Below are 19,951 nucleotides of genomic sequence, written 5' to 3' on the forward strand. Positions count from 1 at the left end.
CAGTTTTACCTCTTCGATAAGTATGGTGTATCTTTGTTGTTTTGATCTGCCTTTTATAGAACAGGAGTGAGGGTGAGCATCTTTTCCATACGTTTGCTGACCATTTCGTTTTTTCTATGTTTTTCATGTTTTTATCTGTCTCCTTTCTTCTGCTGGGTTATTAGCCTTCTTATTGATTTGTAAAGGCTCTTTGCATATTGCATCATTAGCCCTTTGTCTGTCATATGTGAAGCAAACATTTTGGCCATGTTATCATTATTTATGGTATTTTTTATGACACAAAGTTCTTAATCAATTTATCAGTCTTTTTTTCTTTTTTGGTTTTTTTTTTTTTGGTGAGGAAGAGTGTCCCTGAGCTAACATCTGTGCTGATCTTCCTCTATCTTGTATGTGGGACGCCACCATAGCGTGGCTTGATGAGCAGTGAACCCTAGGCCACCGAAACAGAGCGTGAGTTTAACCACCACGCCACTAGGCCGGCCCCTATCAGTCTTTTCTTTTAAGACTTTTGAACTTGGCTCCATTTGGAAATTCCACTGTAAAATTCCAGGCCTCTGTCACCATCCTTTCCTCATTAGCCAGAGAACTTCTGACACGGACACCACATAACTTTTCACAGGGAGTCTATGTTGCAACTAAAACCAGCAACCAAGGGACATTAATCACTTGGAAAGAAGGCTGGAGGTTCAGGGATGCTTCATAAGGTAGTAACTGTTGGCTGGGTTTGATGCCGCTCGCTGGGTGCTTCATGCTGACGATAAATCCCCTTGCCTAGCGGATGGTGTCGGGTGGAAATTTTGGTAGTGTGGGACAGGCTAAAGAAGTACATAAATAACACTGCCCTGATTCCCACCTTCTGGGTTACAACGCTCGGTGGTCTAAGCAGGTGCAGCCATGTTAATACGCCGGCAGCGAGCGAGCGATGCCGCCAGCGTCAACCCCAGGCAGCAAGCGAGATGAGTAAAAACATTTCATCAGGGCACCGAGGGACCATCAGGACCCCCGGGCCCTCCGAAAGCTTTGCAAGGAGCCAAACTGCGGACATCGTGATGGGGAAGACCAGGCCTCGCCCTCGCCGAGGGACAGGATGCACGCAGGGATTTAAATACTGATCCGAGCCCCGGTTTTGCAACGCTCATCAAAATAACGCCTGCGCAGTCTTCCGTAGAACCTTGTCCCCCTCCAGGACGGAGGCGAAGGTCGAGGAGAAGTGGGGACTTGCACCTGCGCTTCAAGAGTCTCCTCTGGGATCTGCTCTCTGACCCGTCCGGGGTGGGCCCGTCTTCTGTGCAACCGCTCGGATTTCTAAAACTCTTCTCCCGGCTCGGGAGACGGGAGACGAAGGTGCGCGGAGGGGAGGTCCGTGGAGGGGAGGTCCGTGGAGGGGAGGACCGTGGAGGGGAGGACCGTGGAGGAGAGGACCGTGGATGGGACCGTGGATGGGACCGTGGAGGGGAGGACCGTGGAGGAGAGGACCGTGGATGGGACCGTGGAGGGGAGGACCGTGGATGGGACCGTGGAGGGGAGGACCGTGGAGGGGAGGTCCGTGGAGGGGAGGTCCGTGGAGGGGAGGACCGTGGATGGGACCGTGGATGGGACCGTGGATGGGACCGTGGAGGGGAGGTCCGTGGAGGGGAGCCGCCCGTCCTCTCGTCGCCCCCCTCCGTGACGCCGGCTCCCTTCCTTTCCTCCTTGCATCCCTTCCACACCGGCTCACCCTAGAGAGAGAAGAAGGAATTTTTTTTAGAAATGCTGTCGTAACCTCCATCAGCAGAGTCATCAGTAAAGCTGGGAGCAGGCCTCCCGGCCCCGCGCAGGGAAACACGGCCTCAGAGGTGGTCCCGGCTTCGGAGGAGGGCCGCGCGGAGGCTGCGAGGGGCCTGCATCCCGCCACCGCCCTCGCCTCCATCACTGCTCAGCATTTCTTTAAGAAAACGCCAGTGAAAATGTAAGTCTGAAGTTTAAGGACATTTTAAAGTATGCCAACACGACACTGAAATGAGTCAAGTAAAATGAAACTGGGTATTTTCATAAGTCGTGAAAATAAGGATTTTTGTGAAGAATGCTGCTTATGCAGAAAAAGGAACATATAAGACTTTGATTTATTTTTAAAAAATTCAGTTTCACAAAAATAACATTTTAAACCTTTTTCCAGTCCAAGAAAAAGAAACCTTTGGCCCATAAATACCAGAGCCATTTGACAAATATTCCTAATTGACAGTATTAAGCTTAAAAATAAAAACATATTCTATCATATTAACTTAAAAAGTAATCACATAATTAATAGGTGAAAAACAGAGAGAAAGATTGCTGAAGATTAAGATTAAGCCCTGCAGAAGCGAATGTTCTAACTAGAAATTGGTTTAATTAATAGCACATTTTACATAATGATCACAGTGTAATTGCGCTGACTAGCAGAGTGTCATTAAATATATCCGTGTGCCTTTACAACACCCTAAGGCTAAAAATAATGAGTTACATTGAAAATCAGTGTGCAACAGGTTCATAAATAACAGTTAAGCCTCTACAAGGCGAATACTTATAAATAATAAATATTTGCCTTTTGTAATTGAAGAAAAAATGACAGCCTTCTTTTTCTACTACCTTGTAGATTGCCATGTTATAAGGCTGAAAAGATTTTTCCCCTTGCTTTCTCTAGAAGGTGTTGAATAATTTATTCAAATGCTAATATTCCACGTAGTCTGACTTTGAGGAACAAATATTCCTACATAAAGAATAAATGCCAGGACGCCTATTACCTCTCCTGCCTTACTTCACACCACGCATCCCCCAAAACTACCACAGTCTATTACACCTGTCACACGAAGTTAGCGGCCAAATTTTCTTGCAGAGAACAGTATTTTTCTTTATTTAAAAATTACCCTTTCTGGGGCCGGCCTGGTGGCATAGCGGTTAAGTTTGCGCCCTCTGCTTCAGCAGTCTGGGGTTCATTTGTTCAGATCCCAGGCACAGACCTACACACCATTCATCAGCCATGCTGTGGCAGTGTCCCACATACAAAATAGAGGAAGATTGGCACAGATGTTAGCTCAGGGTGAATCTTCCTCAAGCAAAAAGAGGAAGATTGGCAACAGATGTTAGTTGGCTCAGGGCCAATCTTCCTCACCAAAAAAAAAAGAAAAAGAAAAAAAAGAAAAATTACCCCTTGTCCCCAAATGTTCATCCTGCTCAGGGTTGTTTAGAGTGGCAGCTGCTCCGTGACTTCTGGAAGAAACTGAAAGATGCCTGAGAACTTCATCTCTCGGTCTTCTCCTGAGAATCAATAATCTGGTAGCAATGGATGCAGCTCCTTATCCATGTGGTCACCCTGGCACGGGCTCAGATCTGCAGAAGGTCATGTTCATGAGCCTCATCCTCTTCAGGTCCTTAGCTCCCAAATGGAGCTGCACTCCTCCTGTACCGGACAGAGAGCACGGACAGCCGCCTGGGGAGGGTCTCCGAGAGCTCCAGAGGGGCCTCCCCGCCAGCGGTTCCTCCCCAAGGACGGCAGGAAGGAGGGCATCCCCAGGAGAACACAGTTGTGAGGGGATGAGCCACACCAGGAAGGTGGACAGAGGTCACCCCAGCTCTCTAGGGAAGGGGACCAGGAGAAAATGCCTCCTCCAGGGTCCAAACAGCCTCAAGCATCGTCCCTCCCGACAACTCAAGAGCCCCCAGTGCAGGGAGCCCTTCAAGGAGGTTGCTGCCCAGCTTCTCTTTTCACGCTGAGGACGCAGCTCCTTCTGTGGGGGGAGGCGGTGTTGCTTAGTGACGAGGAAAGGGCTCTGGCATTAGCCAGAGCTCAGTTCAAGTACTGGGTTCACTACTGGTTAGCTGTGTGACATGGGGTAAGCCACTTAACCTCTCTGAGCCTCAGTCTGTAAAGTGGGATGACAATAGTCTCTGCCCCCTAGGGTTGTTGTGAGCATTCAATGAAAAAAAAATTTTTTTTAAGATTGGCACCTGAGCTAACATCTGTTGCCAATCATCTTCTTTTTTTTTCTTCTTCTTCTTCTCCTCCCCAAAGCCCCGTACTACATAGCTGTGTATTCTAATTGTGGCATGTGGGACGCCGCCTCATCATGGCCCAATGAGCCGTGCCATGTCTGCGCCCAGGATCCCAACCGGGGAAACCCTGGGCTGCCCAAGCAGAGCGTGCGAACTTAACCGCTCTGCCCCTGGACTGCCCCGAAAAAATTTTTAAGTTTGTGAACTCTTCGCGTGGGGCCTCCCAGTTAGCAATAGCTGAAGACGTGGTAATCATTGCAAATCAAAGCAAATCGCATGGCTCCCGGATTGAAGCCTGCCGTGAAGTCCGGGGGCTCAGGGCGCCTCAGGGCCAGGACCCTTACCCTGCACGCCCTGGCCCCCAGCCTCATCCCACCCGCTCACGCCCTCCTGCTCTGCGCTCCAGGTCTCCTCAGCTCTTTCAGACAGGCCATGCTCCCTCTGGCCCCAGGGCCTTTGCAAACGCCTCTGCCTGGAACTCTCTTCTTCCCTACTTGTCCTAGTTAGCTCCCCAGACCTCAGCTCAAATCAGGCTTCCTCAGGGATGTCTCACACTAGCTCAGATTTCTCCCTCTCACGGCTCCCTCTACTGTCCCTTTACAGGTTTAGTCATCACTTGAAGTGGGACGTTTGTGTGGTTATTTGATAAGTGACTTTCCATTAGTAAACCGTGCGTCCTACGAGGGCAGGGGCCGTGGGCGTGTGGAGCCCATCACAGCCGTGCGCGGAACCTGGCCTGTGGCCCCAGCAAACGCTTGCAGTGGATGCAGGAAGGACTCATCGTTCACTGGCCCCGTTTCCACGGAGGGCCCCTCACACACGAGGACAGTGCCGACTTCCTCTGCTTCACCAGCAGCTCTGCAACAGCCCGGCGCCCACCCACGAGGGAGACAAGCGCAGCGGGATGGTGCTTCCGCGGTCCCTCCACCAGCACGCCACAGGCTGCAGTAGCTTCAAATATATGTAACACACCCACACACTCTCACATACACACACATCCTGCTTTTTCACCAATATTAAATTGTAAAAATGCTTCCATATTATTACTTAACTTCTATAAATATTTTAAATGGTGCTATGCCAGACAGAAATGCCTTCTGCTGCTACTGACAGTAGGACTTGGGCAGCTTAAACAAATAGATTATTTTTCTCACATAACAAGAAGTCTGAAGATAGGCAGTTGCTGACATTTCTTCAATTAGCTTTTTCCTCATGGTTGCAATATAACTGCTGTAGCTCCTGCCATCCCATTTATGTGCAAGTCAGGAAGAAGAAGGAAAGGATGTGCCATTCCTGTCCTTCCCATTTATCAAGAAAAGCCAAGGCCTTTGCACCCTCAGCAGACCTCCACTTACGAATCCTTGACCAGACTCTGTCTGTGACCAATGCTAGGTGCAAAGACATCCGGAAAAGTGGATATTTTGTTTTTTCAGCCTGTAGGGTTGAGGCAGGCAAGGGAAATTGGGCACTTTTCTCATCCTATCATGTTAATTCCCTTCCCTTTGATTCTCAGCTCTTTAAATAAAAATCGTGAGAACCTTCATAAGGACTCTTTCCTCCTTTTCTTCCTAGTTTGGGAAAACTGGCCGGATGGACAACAGTGGTTCTTAATCAGAGAGTTTCTTAATCAGAGATGATTTTGGCTGTCATAACGTTTATGGGGGGTGGTGCTTTTGGCTTTGGGGGGCCAGGGCCAAGGCTGGCAAACGGCCTCTGATGGACTCGAAAGCTGTACAATGAAGACCCCAAATGCCAAGAATGTCCTTTCGACTCCCATTCAGTGGCAATCATGGAAATCAGGAATCACGGAAAATCAGAAACAGGGAAGGGAGGGAGGGCGGGGGAACCCTGTCATTAGACACTGCGCAACAGAAGGCAGGCAACACTTCCCGGCGTCGGGGTACAACCCTGCACCTAGCACCTCCTTCTTCCTCAGCCACCCTCTGCACCATGTCAGCCTATGAGGACAAGATTACTTAAACTGTCCTCCTGGAGAAGTATCTCAGACAAGGAAAGGGAGCTCACTCTTCCTGGCTTTCAGAGGGCTCCTCCCCGGGCTTTGGGACCTGCCATCGTCTGCAGTTTGCTCTCCCCTGGAGAAGGCTGGGACGGCGGAAGGGCCGGGACAGGTGCGCAGGGGCTGACGCTGACCGGCAGGCTGGGGGGCGCAGACCGGCCCCCTCCCTCGGCAGAGCCTGGGCTGTTAGGGGCAGGGACCTGACTGTCCGGTCCTCCCATTCTCCATTCCTCACCGAGGCGTCGGTCCCAAATTGCCGAACCTCCATTCAACAGTTAAATTAAACATAACTAACTTTGTTGCTATTATTTCACAGCCGAATAACCTGATGCTCACACTCGCGGGGCGTTCAATAGGTGGGAGCGCAGACACATTTGTAAGTCTCCGCTGGTGATGAACTCCGCTGAGCTGAACTTGGGTTGCACAGGATTCCGCTCAGCCGAGACGGGGCCCGCTACCGCGCTCTGAAAATAAGCCTCACGCCGCGATTTGGACGCGCCCCCCCCCCCCCCGCGATCCCCCCACAGGCAGGCGCCCCTCTTCCCCGCCTGCCCTGCGCAGCCGCGGCTCCGGCCCACCCGCATCCTAACCCGAGGAGTCCGCAGACAGCCCCTCCCAGATGCGCCGAGGTGTGGAGGGTGGGGCCTCCACGTGCGCCCCTCCCGGACGGGTGACCACGTGCGGGTCGCGCGGCCTCGCACAGTCAGACTCCGCGTCCACGTCCGGCAGACACGGCGACAGCCCGCCGTCCCGCCTCCCACCCGCGCTGAGAGCTCAGCTGCACAAAGCATGGAAAACACGCTCGAACTGTCGGGCGCTATTCCCTTCTATTTACCTTTTCACCTCTAATTGGAGTCCTATCCTTAAAACACGACGGGAAGCACCTAAAAGCATTTGAACTGAATAGTAAATCCGTGTCTTATTCATCAAACAAGTATTGGGCGCCTTCTGTGTACCAAGCCCTGCCCCAAATACCGTGGGTGTAAAGAATGAAACTGTGTTCTGGTTTGAGATAAACGAACGACTGGAAGACGACGAGACCCGCCCGTGGGGTGGAGACCGTCCGGGCTGTGGGAGCGCACGGTGCGCCGCCCGGGGCGCAGGACCCGCCGCAGACGCGCGAGCATCGCACGCGCACGGGATCGGCCCCCATCCCCGCTCGGGGACCACGCCGCGTCCCTTCCCTTGAGGGCCGGACCGCGGGGGAGAGCGCGGCTTCTGTCTCGTCTGGACGGGGCGAGGCCAAGGCCCCAGTCCCTCGCGCACGGGCCAGAGCCGGGAGGAGGGCGGAAAAGCAGGCCCGCCTTTCTGTACAACAGTGTTTGAAAATTATCTGAAATCATCTTAGGTGACGTTAATTATGAGTCACCAAGAACCACGCAAAGTATCTTTTAAACAGGGGGCGCAGAGGTCATGTAAGCTATGCAGTGTCTCGCTGAACCCCAAGCGGAAACTGCGGGTGGGTCTCCCGAGGGACAGAACTAAGTTCCAGAAAGCTCCACACACCAGGCGGATCCCCTCCCCTCTCCGGCGGCTCCGTTGTCCTCACCCTCTCTGTTTGCACCGGTCTCTCTCCTCAGACCCAGCTTTCCTTGCTCCTCCGCGAACCAGGCAGGAGATGCGCCCCACCCCTCCTCACCTGGTTCAGGCAACCCCAGGAGAGGACGGGCCTCTGAACCCCAACCCCAGAGTCCTGGAGGAGGCCATCTGATGGGCCCAGATTGGGTTAACTGCCTGCGCTCTGAAGGGTGGGCTGCACACGGAGAACAGCCCGGAAAGGGCTGGGGGACACCTGCCAGTCGCCCCTGAGCCAGGTGATCAAGGCCAGCCTCAAGAGCCCTGCTGACAGCATCCCCTCGATGCGATGGGATGAAAATGGCACCTCACCTCTGTGCTTGCTCCCCCCAGCCACTACCTCAGTGCCGTCATGAGAAAAAAAGTCCAATCTCAGCCAGAAGGACGTTCCACAGATGCCTGACCAGTACTCCTCAGAACTGCCAAGTTCATCCAAACCGGTACAGTCTGAGAAACTGTCACGGTCAAGAGAGCTGAGGGCACCACTAAACGGAATGTGGGATCCTGGATGGGCTGGTGGGACAGAAAAAGGACTTCGGTGAAGACAAAGGAACTAAAGTAGAGACTTTAGTTAATAAGAACATGTCAATATTGGTTCATTAATTGTAACAAATGCACCACACTGACTAAGACGTTGATAATAGGGTAACTGGGTGTGGGTTATATGGGAACTTTGTGCCATCTTTGCAATTGTTCCTTAAATCTAAAACTCTTTTAAAATAAAAAGTTCATTAAAACACGGTATTGCATGCTTATGCTGTGCCACACACCCTGCTAGATGCTTCAAAGACTGCAATGACTAAACCAAAAGGTCCTTCCCAGATTCTCCTGTCCCCTCACCCATCTTCCATGACAGAAGCCACAAGCCCTGTGAGACATGGGAAGACGCCAAGGGCCAGCGCAGTCTGCACACAGGAGGCCGTCCCGAAACGCTTGCTGATGTGAAGCCGCAGTGATCACCCACAGGGAGGCCCCACCTCACGCTCAGAGACGCCGCCCGCCTCGTCCCAGTGTGGGTCAACGGCAGCCGCCCTGCACAGCAAAGAGGCCGGTTTGCTCTCTCTTCTTCTGAGTGAGGTCGCTAGTCCCTTCCTGGGCTGCCACCATCACTCTGAGGTCCCCCTGGGCCACGCCGACAGGTTCATTCTGGTCCTGGCCTGGCAGCTCCGAGTGGCACCAGGCCTCAGTGTTGTATGCCCTTTGGGGACCCTCCTTCCTTCTCTCAGGAGAGACTCACACAGCCTTTCAAAGGACAAGGGCCTCTTGTCATGATTAACCTTCAGAATGGGCACTAAAAATAACTTTCCGTTCACTTTAGTAGTTCCGGTTTTAAGGAGAAAAACAGGCAGTGCGGCTTCTTCGAGCATTTTCTTTTCCAAAGCGGTAGAGAGGAACAGAAGACCCGGAGTTTCTGGCCATCGAGCTGACACTTGGACGTTTTACCCTTTTCTGCCTCCTTTGTTCTTCCTGCCACTGTCTCCATGCAAAGTCGTTTGTACCTTAGGAATTGAATATTAGCTGATAAACTAACCCCTCCAGGGAGAATGCCGTTAACTCATCAGGCCGCTTCATTCCCTTTCTTAAAAAACTGCCCTGGAACATCTTTTGTTTTATTAAATGACTGAATTCTGCGCTGTGGTTTGCAGAGTCTTCACAAACTTGGGAATTGAAGATGCTCCCAGTGGCTTATTCTCAGCCCTTCACAAAGAAAACATACCGCCCCTCACGGCTATGCCAGAGTGTTCTCCTAAAAAGGGACCACGCCGAGCCCTGTTGACAGGGGACGTAAATGTCACTCCCCGTGGGAGAGCTGAAGCAGTCCTGTCTCCACCTGCGCTCCTGTGAGATGGAGAGCCAGGCGGCCTCTCCACCAACACCCCATTCACGTAATTGGGACCAGGAGGCTGAGCGATTCCACGCTCAGGCATTGGGACCCTTCCCTACGCCGAGGCCCGGTTTTCACTCTGGTTCTATCAGCACACACGTGTCCCCGTAACTCTGAGCCTCTGTAGGGGCCCCCATCCGCCCATGTCCGCCTCACCCACAGCGCACACGGCTGCGCAGAGTAGGCGCGAGCACGTGCACTAGACAGAAAGGCCAGGACAGAGGCCCCACAGTGACCCTGCAGAGACCCTCCTGAGCCATTGCTGCTGCTGCTGCTGCTGCCACCACCGCGGACCACCCTGGAGCTCAGACAGGTGGGGGTGAAGAAGAACATCTCCCTGTCTGCTCACTCTGCCCGGGCCTGAGAGAATCCCCAGTCTCACGTCTCTATTTCAGACTGCATATGGCGGCGATATTGGCTTTTCCCCACCTCAGCCTAACCATGACTAAACAGGTTGATGAATGTCATGCATCTTATCATCATACGTGCATATTTTTAAATATAATTCACGTTTGATCTGCACCCTTGTGCAGTGGCGAATGAAAACAGTTAAGATTTCTTCCACTGTCTGCCTTTAAATGTATTAAACAGCCCTGCTGTCAATAGATTATATTCTTGTACAATGATAATAGCCCCCAAAACTAAGAGGCCTTGTCAGGAATTGCAGTTGTCACAGTTTGATGGGAATGATTTTACTTGGGGTCCGTCTGCCGCGCAATCATCTCATAATCTGGATATACATCACAGCGTGACATGTAAATTTCCTGCTACTCTGCTTTCATTTCCAGAGGCAGCAATCAAATGAAAACCACTCAACCTCACCCAAATGTATAAATAATTTTCATTCAAACATATTAACAGTCAAAATATGAGAATTTATCACAGAGTGCTAGGCCTTTTAAGAAGCAATAAAGACTTTACTTTTTAAGCATATTTCTCCTTAGAAAAGTAAGACGAACAGTAACTTGCAATTTCAAAATCGCACTTGAAAGTCCACATGGAAACCACCTCATCTGCAAACTTAAGGGATGTAGGTGCTTTGCCACGGATTTGACGCTTGGAGGAAAAGGCATGAGGGAAACATTGTGTAATAGAGCTGCGTGTGGATTAATAATCACCCGCATGAAAATACCAATGTCTAAAAATGCTGATTTATTTTGCCTTCGCTGAACGTCGCTCTTGTGCTGCACAGTCAATAGTGGATTGCTTTCTCTAAAATACAGACACCTGATCCAGCAGCCGCTTGAATATCCCAACCATGACACTCTTTTCCTGATAAACATGAGATTTTAATTGAAAGCAATCTCCTTGAGCAAAAAAAAAGCCCATCGAATTGCAGCCTGGGCATGGCCGACTCTCGCCCACTGCACGCTGGGTTCCAGCCACAAGAGCTCTCAGTTACCGGGGAAGGGACAGGCATATTCACAACTGAACGAGAGAAATACTTGTCTTTGGTGCTCGGTTATGAAGTTAAATGAGAGCAGGTGCTGGCTCGCTCCTTGGCCTGGTTCGAGGTGAGTGTGGGGATGGCCGTGGGGAGCTCATTTGAGAGAGGACAAGAGCCGCGGAGTGCCCACCACCGGAGCCTGAGGACTCACGAAGGCCTGCCAGGCTCCCCCGGGAAGGCGCTTCGAGGCTAACCCTTCACATGTGGACTTTGCGCCTGGCCGGACGAGGTGCTAAAAGACATCACTTGACCCATGAGACACCATGTTGACAAGAGTTTATTAGCTGTGGAACAAAACCCCAAAAGGAATATCAGACTCTGACGCATTTAATTCAATAACCAATCCACTCAGATTTCCAAAAGGCACTTTCCACATTTCAGAGACACTGGCACTTTGTCTCTGGGTAGAAGACCAATCGCAAGAGTCCTGGCACACCCACCAGAGCAGGTGAAGAGCAGAGGGCTGGGGCGGGGGCGCGGATGGGAAGGTGGGTGGAGGACGGACGGAAATCTACTTTACCATTGGTGCCAGTGCCTAAAGATTTTGCTGCCTCACCTTAAATTTTTATACCCTCTTCTTCTCCCCCACTGCCCCCACTATGTGCAAAAACTGCTAAGATGACAGTTTTTCCCATTTCCCCGGTAAGTGTGTCTGCAGAAGTAGAAGTGCCATAACCCGGGGTACAGCAAGCTCAGCCATTTGAAATAAAACTTTGCAGTACTAATGTTTTTGTAACTGCTTTCATATTGTAATGATATTTTTCCAAGCACTGGTTTTATTTGATCTTAAATACCTTTTTGGGAAAGTCCAGTGAGCTGACTCTAATAAAATCATGCTATTGAAAAAAGGTTTAAGTAGAATGTTCAGAATAAATTACAAAACTGCATGCAAGAATACCAGCTAGCGCTGCAATAAAAAGCTGAAAATGAGTATTCTTGCAATATATTTTAAAGAAGTAGTATACTTTTTTTGTCCATTTTTTTTCATTGAATGTTTCATAACAGAATGCCTCCATGTCGTGAAAGGAGGGGAATGCATACCAAATGAACAAACTGTGGGAAAAATTGCATTTAAGGAAAAAAAATCTTGACTTTTGGGGGAGTATAGAATATATTTCATCTCATTTTCAATAACCGTTGGAAGATAATAGGAAATGTAATTTCTTTCCATTTGCTGTGCCAAAATACTTAAATTACATCATACTTATCCTGTCATATTTTTCCCCCAACATATTCAGGACTCTTTAATGGATTTCGCATTCCTTACGTTTGCATTAAGGAATGGATCTGCTTTAAGAGACGAGGCACCCAGCAGGAGGGGCCTCAGGGAAACCGTGGGACGGCCTGAGTGCAGGATACGGGCAGTGGTACCTCTGACTTCCTACAGCAAAGCAGAAGTAAGATGCCCATGAGGATGGAGGTGTCCTCCTAATTACTCCTGAGATCCTAGCTCCAAAAGAAACCATGAGCCCTCCCTCCCAAGAGGACCGTCTCACAAAAATCGGTGCTGAAAGAGCAAAAGACTGCACGTGGTAAATTACCCCTATGGAGCCAGATATGGTCGCCCCCTCCCTTTATCCATCGGGGTACATTCCAAGGCCCCCTGTGGATGCTAGAAGCTCGGGGAGTGCCGACCCTGCCTAGGTTGTTGGTCCTATGCACACAGACCTATGAGAAAGTTTCATTCACAAATTAGGCACAGCAGGAGATTAACAACAACAATTTCTCTTTGGCATAGGCGAATCGCCATGACCATACTCTTGTGCTTTGGCCCATCATTAAGTAAAATAGGGGTTCCTAGGACCCAAGCACTGTGATACCCATCAGTCAATCCGATAACCCGGACAGCTACTAAGTGACTCACAGGCAGGTGACGTATACGGTGAGGATCCGAGGGACAAGGGTATGAGTCACGTCCCCAGTGGGACAGCGGGAGACTTCATCATGGTACTCAGGACAGTGAGCAATGTAAAACTTATGAATTGTTTGTTTCTGGAATTTTCCATGTAATATTTTCGGACAGCCATTGACCGTGGGTAACTAGACCACAGAAAGCGAAACCGCAGATAAGGGGGGATGACTGGACCTGCCATTTGAGAGTCCACGTGTCCTGGGCACTGATTCGAGCATGAGCTGCAGGTTCTATATGGGACGATATTTCTGTAAATCAAATTCACTCATAAATCCAAACTCACTTCTCCTGCCTCCAAGTAAAACAAAAGCGATCATTCTCATCCCATGGAGAGACACTGGGACAAAGCAAAGGCGGCCACAGCATAACGGACACAGTCTAGAATATGACGGACACTGCGGGTGGTCCACCCAGCGCTCCTCCTCCCCATCCGTCTTCCTTCCTGACAAGCCTGATTTGTTCAGGAATCCACTTCTCCTACACATAGCCGTGCACCTCAGGACAATCTGACCGCCTGCGTCTCAGGGTGGGACTGCCCGGTCACGGGCCATCCTGTTCCAGTAGGGCGTCTGACAAGAGGGCTGGGGCTCTGACCAGTGAAGTGGGAGAGAAGTCTGCTGGGGCTCCTTCAGAGAAGAGTTTTCTTGACAACCAAAGAAGTGGTGTCTTCTTTCTTCTGGGGACTCTGTTGTCTGGATGTGGCCCCTGAAAGTCTAACAGCCACATGCTACCAACCTTAGGTTGAACCAATACCAGCAATGGCGGAAGCAATGCTGGACTAGCTTCCGGGGGCCGCCATAACAAAGTACCACAAGCTGGGTGACAACACAAAAATGTACTGTCTCATAGTTCTGGAGGCTGGAAGTCCAAAATCAAGGTGTCGGCAGAGCCGTGCTCTCTCTGCAGGCTCCAGGGGAGCGTCCTCCTCACCTCTTCCAGCGTCTGCAGGAGTCCTTGGTGGCCCCTGGCTTGTGGGGGCATCACTCCAGCCACATGGCCGTCTTCTCCCTGCGTGTCTTCACATTGTCTTCCCTCTGTGTGTGTCCAAATGTCCCCTTTTAAAAAGAACACCAGTCACATTGGATGACAGCCCACCCTAATGACCTCATTTTAACTTGGATAGCTCTGTGAATACCCTATTTACAAGTAAGATCACATTCAGAGGTACTGAGGTTAGGACTTCAACATATCTTTTTTAAGGGGGAGACACAATTCAACCCATAAATTGCCCAAACTTGGGCCAATGCAAGGTTGAATAGACCTTGATGACATCATTGAGCCTCTGAATTAACCGAGCCTCAAAGCCATCCTGCCTCGGGACTTGCTGATGCGTGAGGATCCCTTCCTACATTGTTCACACCATTATGCACTGTTTGTTACTCGTAGCTGAACCCACTTTCGTTGATGCAACAGATGTTGGATTAAAAACAGACCTGATTCTACCACTTAATAACTACGTGTCCTTGGGAAAAATTACTTTCATTCTCTAAGAACACTTTCTGTATCTCTAAATGGAGTCAAACGTTATTTCGGAGTTGTCACAAGGATTGACGAGATAATGCATATCAACGGCATTACACAGAAAAGGTGCTCAGTAGATTGCTGTTATGCTCTTCGTAAAAACTGCTCATGTGACTTTGGAAGAATAAAAACAATACCATATAATCTAGTTTTAAAGGCCGACTGAGAACCAGTAGTTTGATGGTTGCTGCATTTGGAGATAAATCATTTTGCCCGTGCTCTTCCTTGGGCATCCTGCACCTGTCCAGGCCTCTTCGAGGCCTTTGTGACAGCTGCCGTCTATGAGAGGCAGTTGACTTTGGTAATTAAAAGCAGGGGCTCTTGAGTCAGACCACAGGGACACAAATCTTGGTTCTGCTACTTCCTATGTGTGACGTTGGGCAAGTTATTCAACCTCTCTGTACCTCGGCTTCTTCATCTCTAAGAAAGGGAATGACGGTGACGATGATAGTTTCTCAAAGTATTCTTGAGAGGAATCAAGAGACACGCGGTGATTGATTCCTCGAGTGTCTGGCATGGAGCGGGCACGTCAAACATACACTCTCTGTTCCTTTCAGTCTCCATCATTATCTGCCGTCATCTTGGGAGGCTGCACAGTGATCTTCAAACTTCAGTGTGCTGAGAAGGGCCTGTGATGCTTGTTGTAAACACAGATCCCAAGGACTCCCCTCCGCATCCAGAGATTCAGGTCCAGTGGTTGTGAGATGCACGTTTAACAAACACTGCAGGTGAAACTGGAGCACACGGCCCCTTATCACACGCTGAGAAACTCGCTACTTTTCTGAGTGGAAGTCAGGAGCCTTGGAAGGAGTCCCTCGTCTTGGAGATGTTTCTCTTACCCTTCCTACTAGTCAGAAAGCTTCTGGAAGGCAAAGCCATCATTATCTCTCTGTCTCTTTGCCTGACCACAGGTCAGGTTCAGTGTCTTGCTAAATCAATTTAAAGTAACCTCAGGTGGCGTGGAAACAAAAGCAGTCAGGGAGAGAAGCGGGTGGAGATGTAGGCACGAGGAAAACAGGCTCATCTCCCCGCGTAGACATTCCAGGAGTCTCTGTGGAGACAGCTGTCCTGAGCCAGCCGCAGCACCAGCTTTTGTTTCTGTGAGCCCCACGGACAGTGTGACCCTGGAGAGCGGTCACTCGGGAGCGCGGGATTCCAGGCTGGCTTCACTTTTCACACTTACACCAGCCTGGGGCACAGCTCTCTGAGCTCAAAGCAAACCTTTAGACCAGGTGCAGGAGGACAAAGGGGGAAAATCCCAAATGAGAAGCTCAGTTTGGACTTCTTATTGCTACTGGGTCACTCAACCAACCGAGCTCAGCTCTCTTAGGGGCACCTTCAACAAAGAACGTTTACAGGGTTGTTTTGTAAACTAATTAGTGTTAATACATACAGCAATATGTAGCTACTGTTTATTGAATGCCTCTCTGGGTCAGATGCTTTTCAAGAATTATGTCACTAAATTCTCAAGAATTCATTCAAATAATATTTGTTGAACATCTATGTGACAAATTATCAAATAAAAGCTAATATGATATACTTATCAATATATATGTAACTATATAACTTATCTATATCCCACAGATGGCTATACAGACAGGAATTTCCTAGACAGACTGGGAGGCTGATCAGTATACAGCATTAGTGCCATGGCTGACGCATAACAAGCACGTAACAAAGGGAAGCCACTGTTATTATTGGTGTTAATTATTATTAGAATGCATACTGTCATTAACAGTGGTTCTTTCTGGAAACGTTCTGGGTGAATGTTTCTTCATCTTGCTTATTTGCATTTACTACATGTTCTACAATAAGTATGCAATGGTGTTATAATAAAAAATGGAAGTTACTTAATTTAGAAGTTAGTAAGATATTTCCCCTCTGAATCCACAAATGGAAACCACACTGTCTTTGACGGCACCACCTAGTGGCTCCAACAGAGTGTGACTGAAAAAGGTCCTTTTTCTCCCACCCACCTCCTCGGACACAGTCTCAGAGACACAGCTTCCTACCAAGATCCACAGGCGGGGTGGCTGTGACACGCTCCCTCACCCACACAGCATCCAGTGACCGGCGTGCTTGATTTCTGTGCCCTTACTGGTCTTTAGAACTCACTCTATTTTTTCATGATGAAATGATTTTATTTCTTATGGGAGTCTGATTTTGATACGTTATCTCACAGAATACAACTCAGGAATCCAGTGAGACAACACACACACAAAATGTAAATCTTCTGTTTTAGAAATGTCCTTATAGCTAGAGGTATAAAAATTATGGGAAAAGATAATTTTAATAGTACAAGAAGCATTTATTGAGGACCTGTAGTTGCCAGGCATCATGTAAGATGCTGCAATGAAAAGCTTACTAACAAACGTCCTCCTTGTCCTCAACAAGCTGTGACGTTTGATGCAAAACACTGTGACACAGCAACTCCCGCACGCACTCCTTCATTCATTCAACAGGAATTCACTGAATACTATGTCACAGGCACTGCGCTAGGCACTGGGGACACAGAAATGCATGAAATAAACAACATCCCTCCTCGAGAGCCTACAATCTAATGGGAGAGAGATACTTAATAAATAAATACGAGATACAGTTGTGATAATAAGCGCTACAAAAAATAATAAAGCAGGTCAAAGGGAGTAGAGAGTACCAGGGTTGCTGCTGATTTAGGACAGCCAATAAAAGCCTCTCCAGTGAGGAGATATTTGAGAAGAGACTGGGAAGCAGTAAGGGAGCAAGCCATAAAGATGTTGCGGGGAGCATAGTCTATGCAAAGGTCCTGAGGTGGGCATGTGCTCCCTCAGAGCAAAGCAGCAAGAAGGTCCATGTGGCTGAGCAGAGCGAGCTGGGGAGAGAGTGGTAGCTGATGAATTTGGACCAGATTCTGTAGGACCTTGTTGGTCATGCTAAACACCTTTGATTTGACTCAAGGGTTAATGGGAAGCCACTGGCAGATTTTGAACAGAGGAGTGACATGCTCTGGCTTACATTTTAAAATATCACTTAGCTGCTGAGTAGATATTAGACAGGAGGAGGACGAGAGTAGATACAAGGAAAACACGCAATAATCGAGTGAACCAATGTCTGCGAAACGACTGAATGCATGGACAAGACATAAAAGCAGAAGAGGTGGCAGTGCTCAGTCACGTCGGGAGGCCACCAGAGGGGCTCCTCGCTGAGGTCAGGCCCAAACAGGGACTTGCTTTCTACTCTCAGGTTGGAATTTTTTGGCAAAGAGTGTTCTTCTGTCAGGAGACCCATAATATCAATGTCTGTCTTTTGTGATGTTAGTAGCTTAACAAATGCCCCGATCCGTTCATTCATTAGAGAGACCAAGTGGTGATATTCTCATTCCATCTTTTCATTTATATTTATTAGCTGGAATACGTTTATAAAAAGAACCTTTCCTCCATCTTCTATTCAGTTACCCAGTTGTACAATTCACGTAGAAAAGGCAAGATACACGCTTGACTTTTTTCCCTTTATTTTTATTTTTCAGACTAATGAGTTGGTTGACCAGCATCTTTCTGTGGTGACCGATTGCTTGCTCGCTTTCCCTCTCTCTCTTTCTCTCTCTCTCTCACATGTTCTCCCTCTCTCTTTCTTGTGTTCTCTTTTTCTCTCTTTCTTTGTATCCTTATGAACTTAGGATTTTTAAACAGATCGGATGGGTTCTAATCAATTGCATTACTACGCGTATGGATGCTCACACCATCCCATCCTTAGCCGGGAGCCTCCTCCCGTTGGCTCCTGGGCCTTTTGAGGGAAACCTGGTAGCTTTGCCAGCTTCCCTGCTGCCTGATCCAAGTGTGACTGTCCGTGTCCCTAATGGAATCAGCCATTTCCCTAAGGAGTCTTGGTTCCTTCTCATGGGATAGGGCATTTCTGCACCACAATCTGAGCACTCGGGTCTCACTGTTTCTGTGTTGGTCATGGTTTCTAGGCCTTTTCAGTGGACAGAGTTCGAAATTTTTCTTAAAAAAATTATGATCTCATATTCATACTTCCAATTTAAACTATAAGATTTTTTACTCCTTTCTACTACATTGATGGTCTCAATTTTCAACAACTCCAGAAATTATAGAATTACAGTAACCCTTAATTACTAATTTGCTTTTATTCCCCCAAAATACACACAAGAATCTCATAATTAACAATGCCTACAGTACTACCCCCAACACGATTACAGTGGGTCATTTAAGATTCTTTTTGCAGTTCTTTTTGTCCTAAGGGCATCTCACCCCAGGGATGTCCAGGCAAGTTATTGATGTTTAAAGTCTCTGGAATTGTTCACGTCGTGGAGCTTTACAGTTTGTGGGGTAAGCAGACATTTAAGAAGTGATTATAAGGCAGTAAATGTCACAAAAAGTATAGGGAGCAAAGTGAGGCTCCCGTCTGGAGGCTCAGGGACGTCAGGGACGTCCTGACGTCCTGTGACTCTAATAATCATCCGTTTTATTCATCACACCTGACTTCCGTGTCTGGCAGTAAAAGCCTCGGGGCATAAGGACTTGCCCCCGTTGAGAACACCCACAGAGAGGAGCTTCAGACGGTGGAGGGCACTCAGGAGGGTGGAGCTCAAAAGACCCAAAGCGACAACGACATGATTCTGGGGCCTGCTCGGCGGGCGGCGCTGTGTTAGATGCTTAACATACATCAGATACAATCCCCAGAATGACTCTGTCACTTCGATGATGTTATCCCACTTTAGATCAGGAATCTGAGAATGAGAGAAGGCAGGAGGCAAAGTGCAAAGTCACACAGCTGCCGAGTGGGAGGGCCAGGATTCAAATTCAGGTCTGCGATTCCAAGACCATACGCTACCCATTGCCGTGCTGAATTCGTTCGTTTATTCTCTAGAGACATGGCGTATCTGAATATATAAACTGTGCTTTATAAAATAAACTATGTTAGCCTAGAGTCGCGTCTCACGTGTGAGGGGTACTCATCAGAAGAACTAACACCTGGTTCACCCTTTACTGGCTACATTGATAGCCTTTTCTAACCCGATTGGTTCTCAATATTCCCAATTCACAGGAAGGAACGAAGACTCTCAAAGACATTAACCGGTCAGCTAATAAGTGACAGAGCTGGGTTTCAAACCCAAGCCTTCTGACTCCAGATTCCAAGGTGTTCCCTCTCCCGGACATCCTGGCGCTGTTACCATATATCAGAACGAGGGCAGAAATGAAGACATGACAAGAAAAACCAATAAGGAAAAAAGCTTAAAATTATACACCCCCCCAAATTATGATGCCACTTATCAACAAAATGTCACTTTTTGTTTATGCAACTATCAAAAAAAAAATAGTAAAACTTTAAAAATCTTCACTTAAAAAAATCTCCAGGTGAAAAATCTGCAAATTTCGTACCTTAACATTGTAGCGAAAAAGATACATAAAAACTCTGTTTTCTTTTTTATAATTTTTCTTAATTTTTCATTAAATCTAAAACTGTCCTAAAATATAAAGTCTACTTTAAAAGAGAGAGAGGACATGATCTCTCGTTGCTTAAATTCTTCACTATTCTTTGATAAATAATTTTGCCGAAAAGGAATAAAATTTACTGGCTTTTGATACG

The 19,951-nt window shown here is 48.4% G+C and overlaps 1 protein-coding gene across 13 annotated transcripts in view; it reads right to left on the bottom strand.

The window, feature by feature from the left end:
- Window positions 1–334: 334 nt before the first annotated feature.
- The window catches only part of ATG4C (autophagy related 4C cysteine peptidase), a 155,475-nt gene continuing 135,858 nt past the window's right edge, over window positions 335–19,951 (bottom strand). For 4 of the 13 annotated variants that reach the window (XM_070268968.1, XM_070268967.1, XM_070268969.1 and 1 more), the window contains one exon: window positions 846–1,718. In XM_070268968.1, the coding sequence (XP_070125069.1) occupies window positions 975–1,718 (744 nt within the window). In that variant the 3' untranslated portion in view covers window positions 846–974. Of the gene's footprint in view, window positions 1,719–19,786 lie in introns of those variants that run through there. The other 9 variants (XM_070268947.1, XM_070268948.1, XM_070268949.1 and 6 more) reach the window with 6 other exon arrangements.

This window comes from Equus caballus, chromosome 5 (genome assembly GCF_041296265.1).
Source record: "Equus caballus isolate H_3958 breed thoroughbred chromosome 5, TB-T2T, whole genome shotgun sequence".
In the NCBI taxonomy this organism is placed as follows: domain Eukaryota; kingdom Metazoa; phylum Chordata; class Mammalia; order Perissodactyla; family Equidae; genus Equus; species Equus caballus.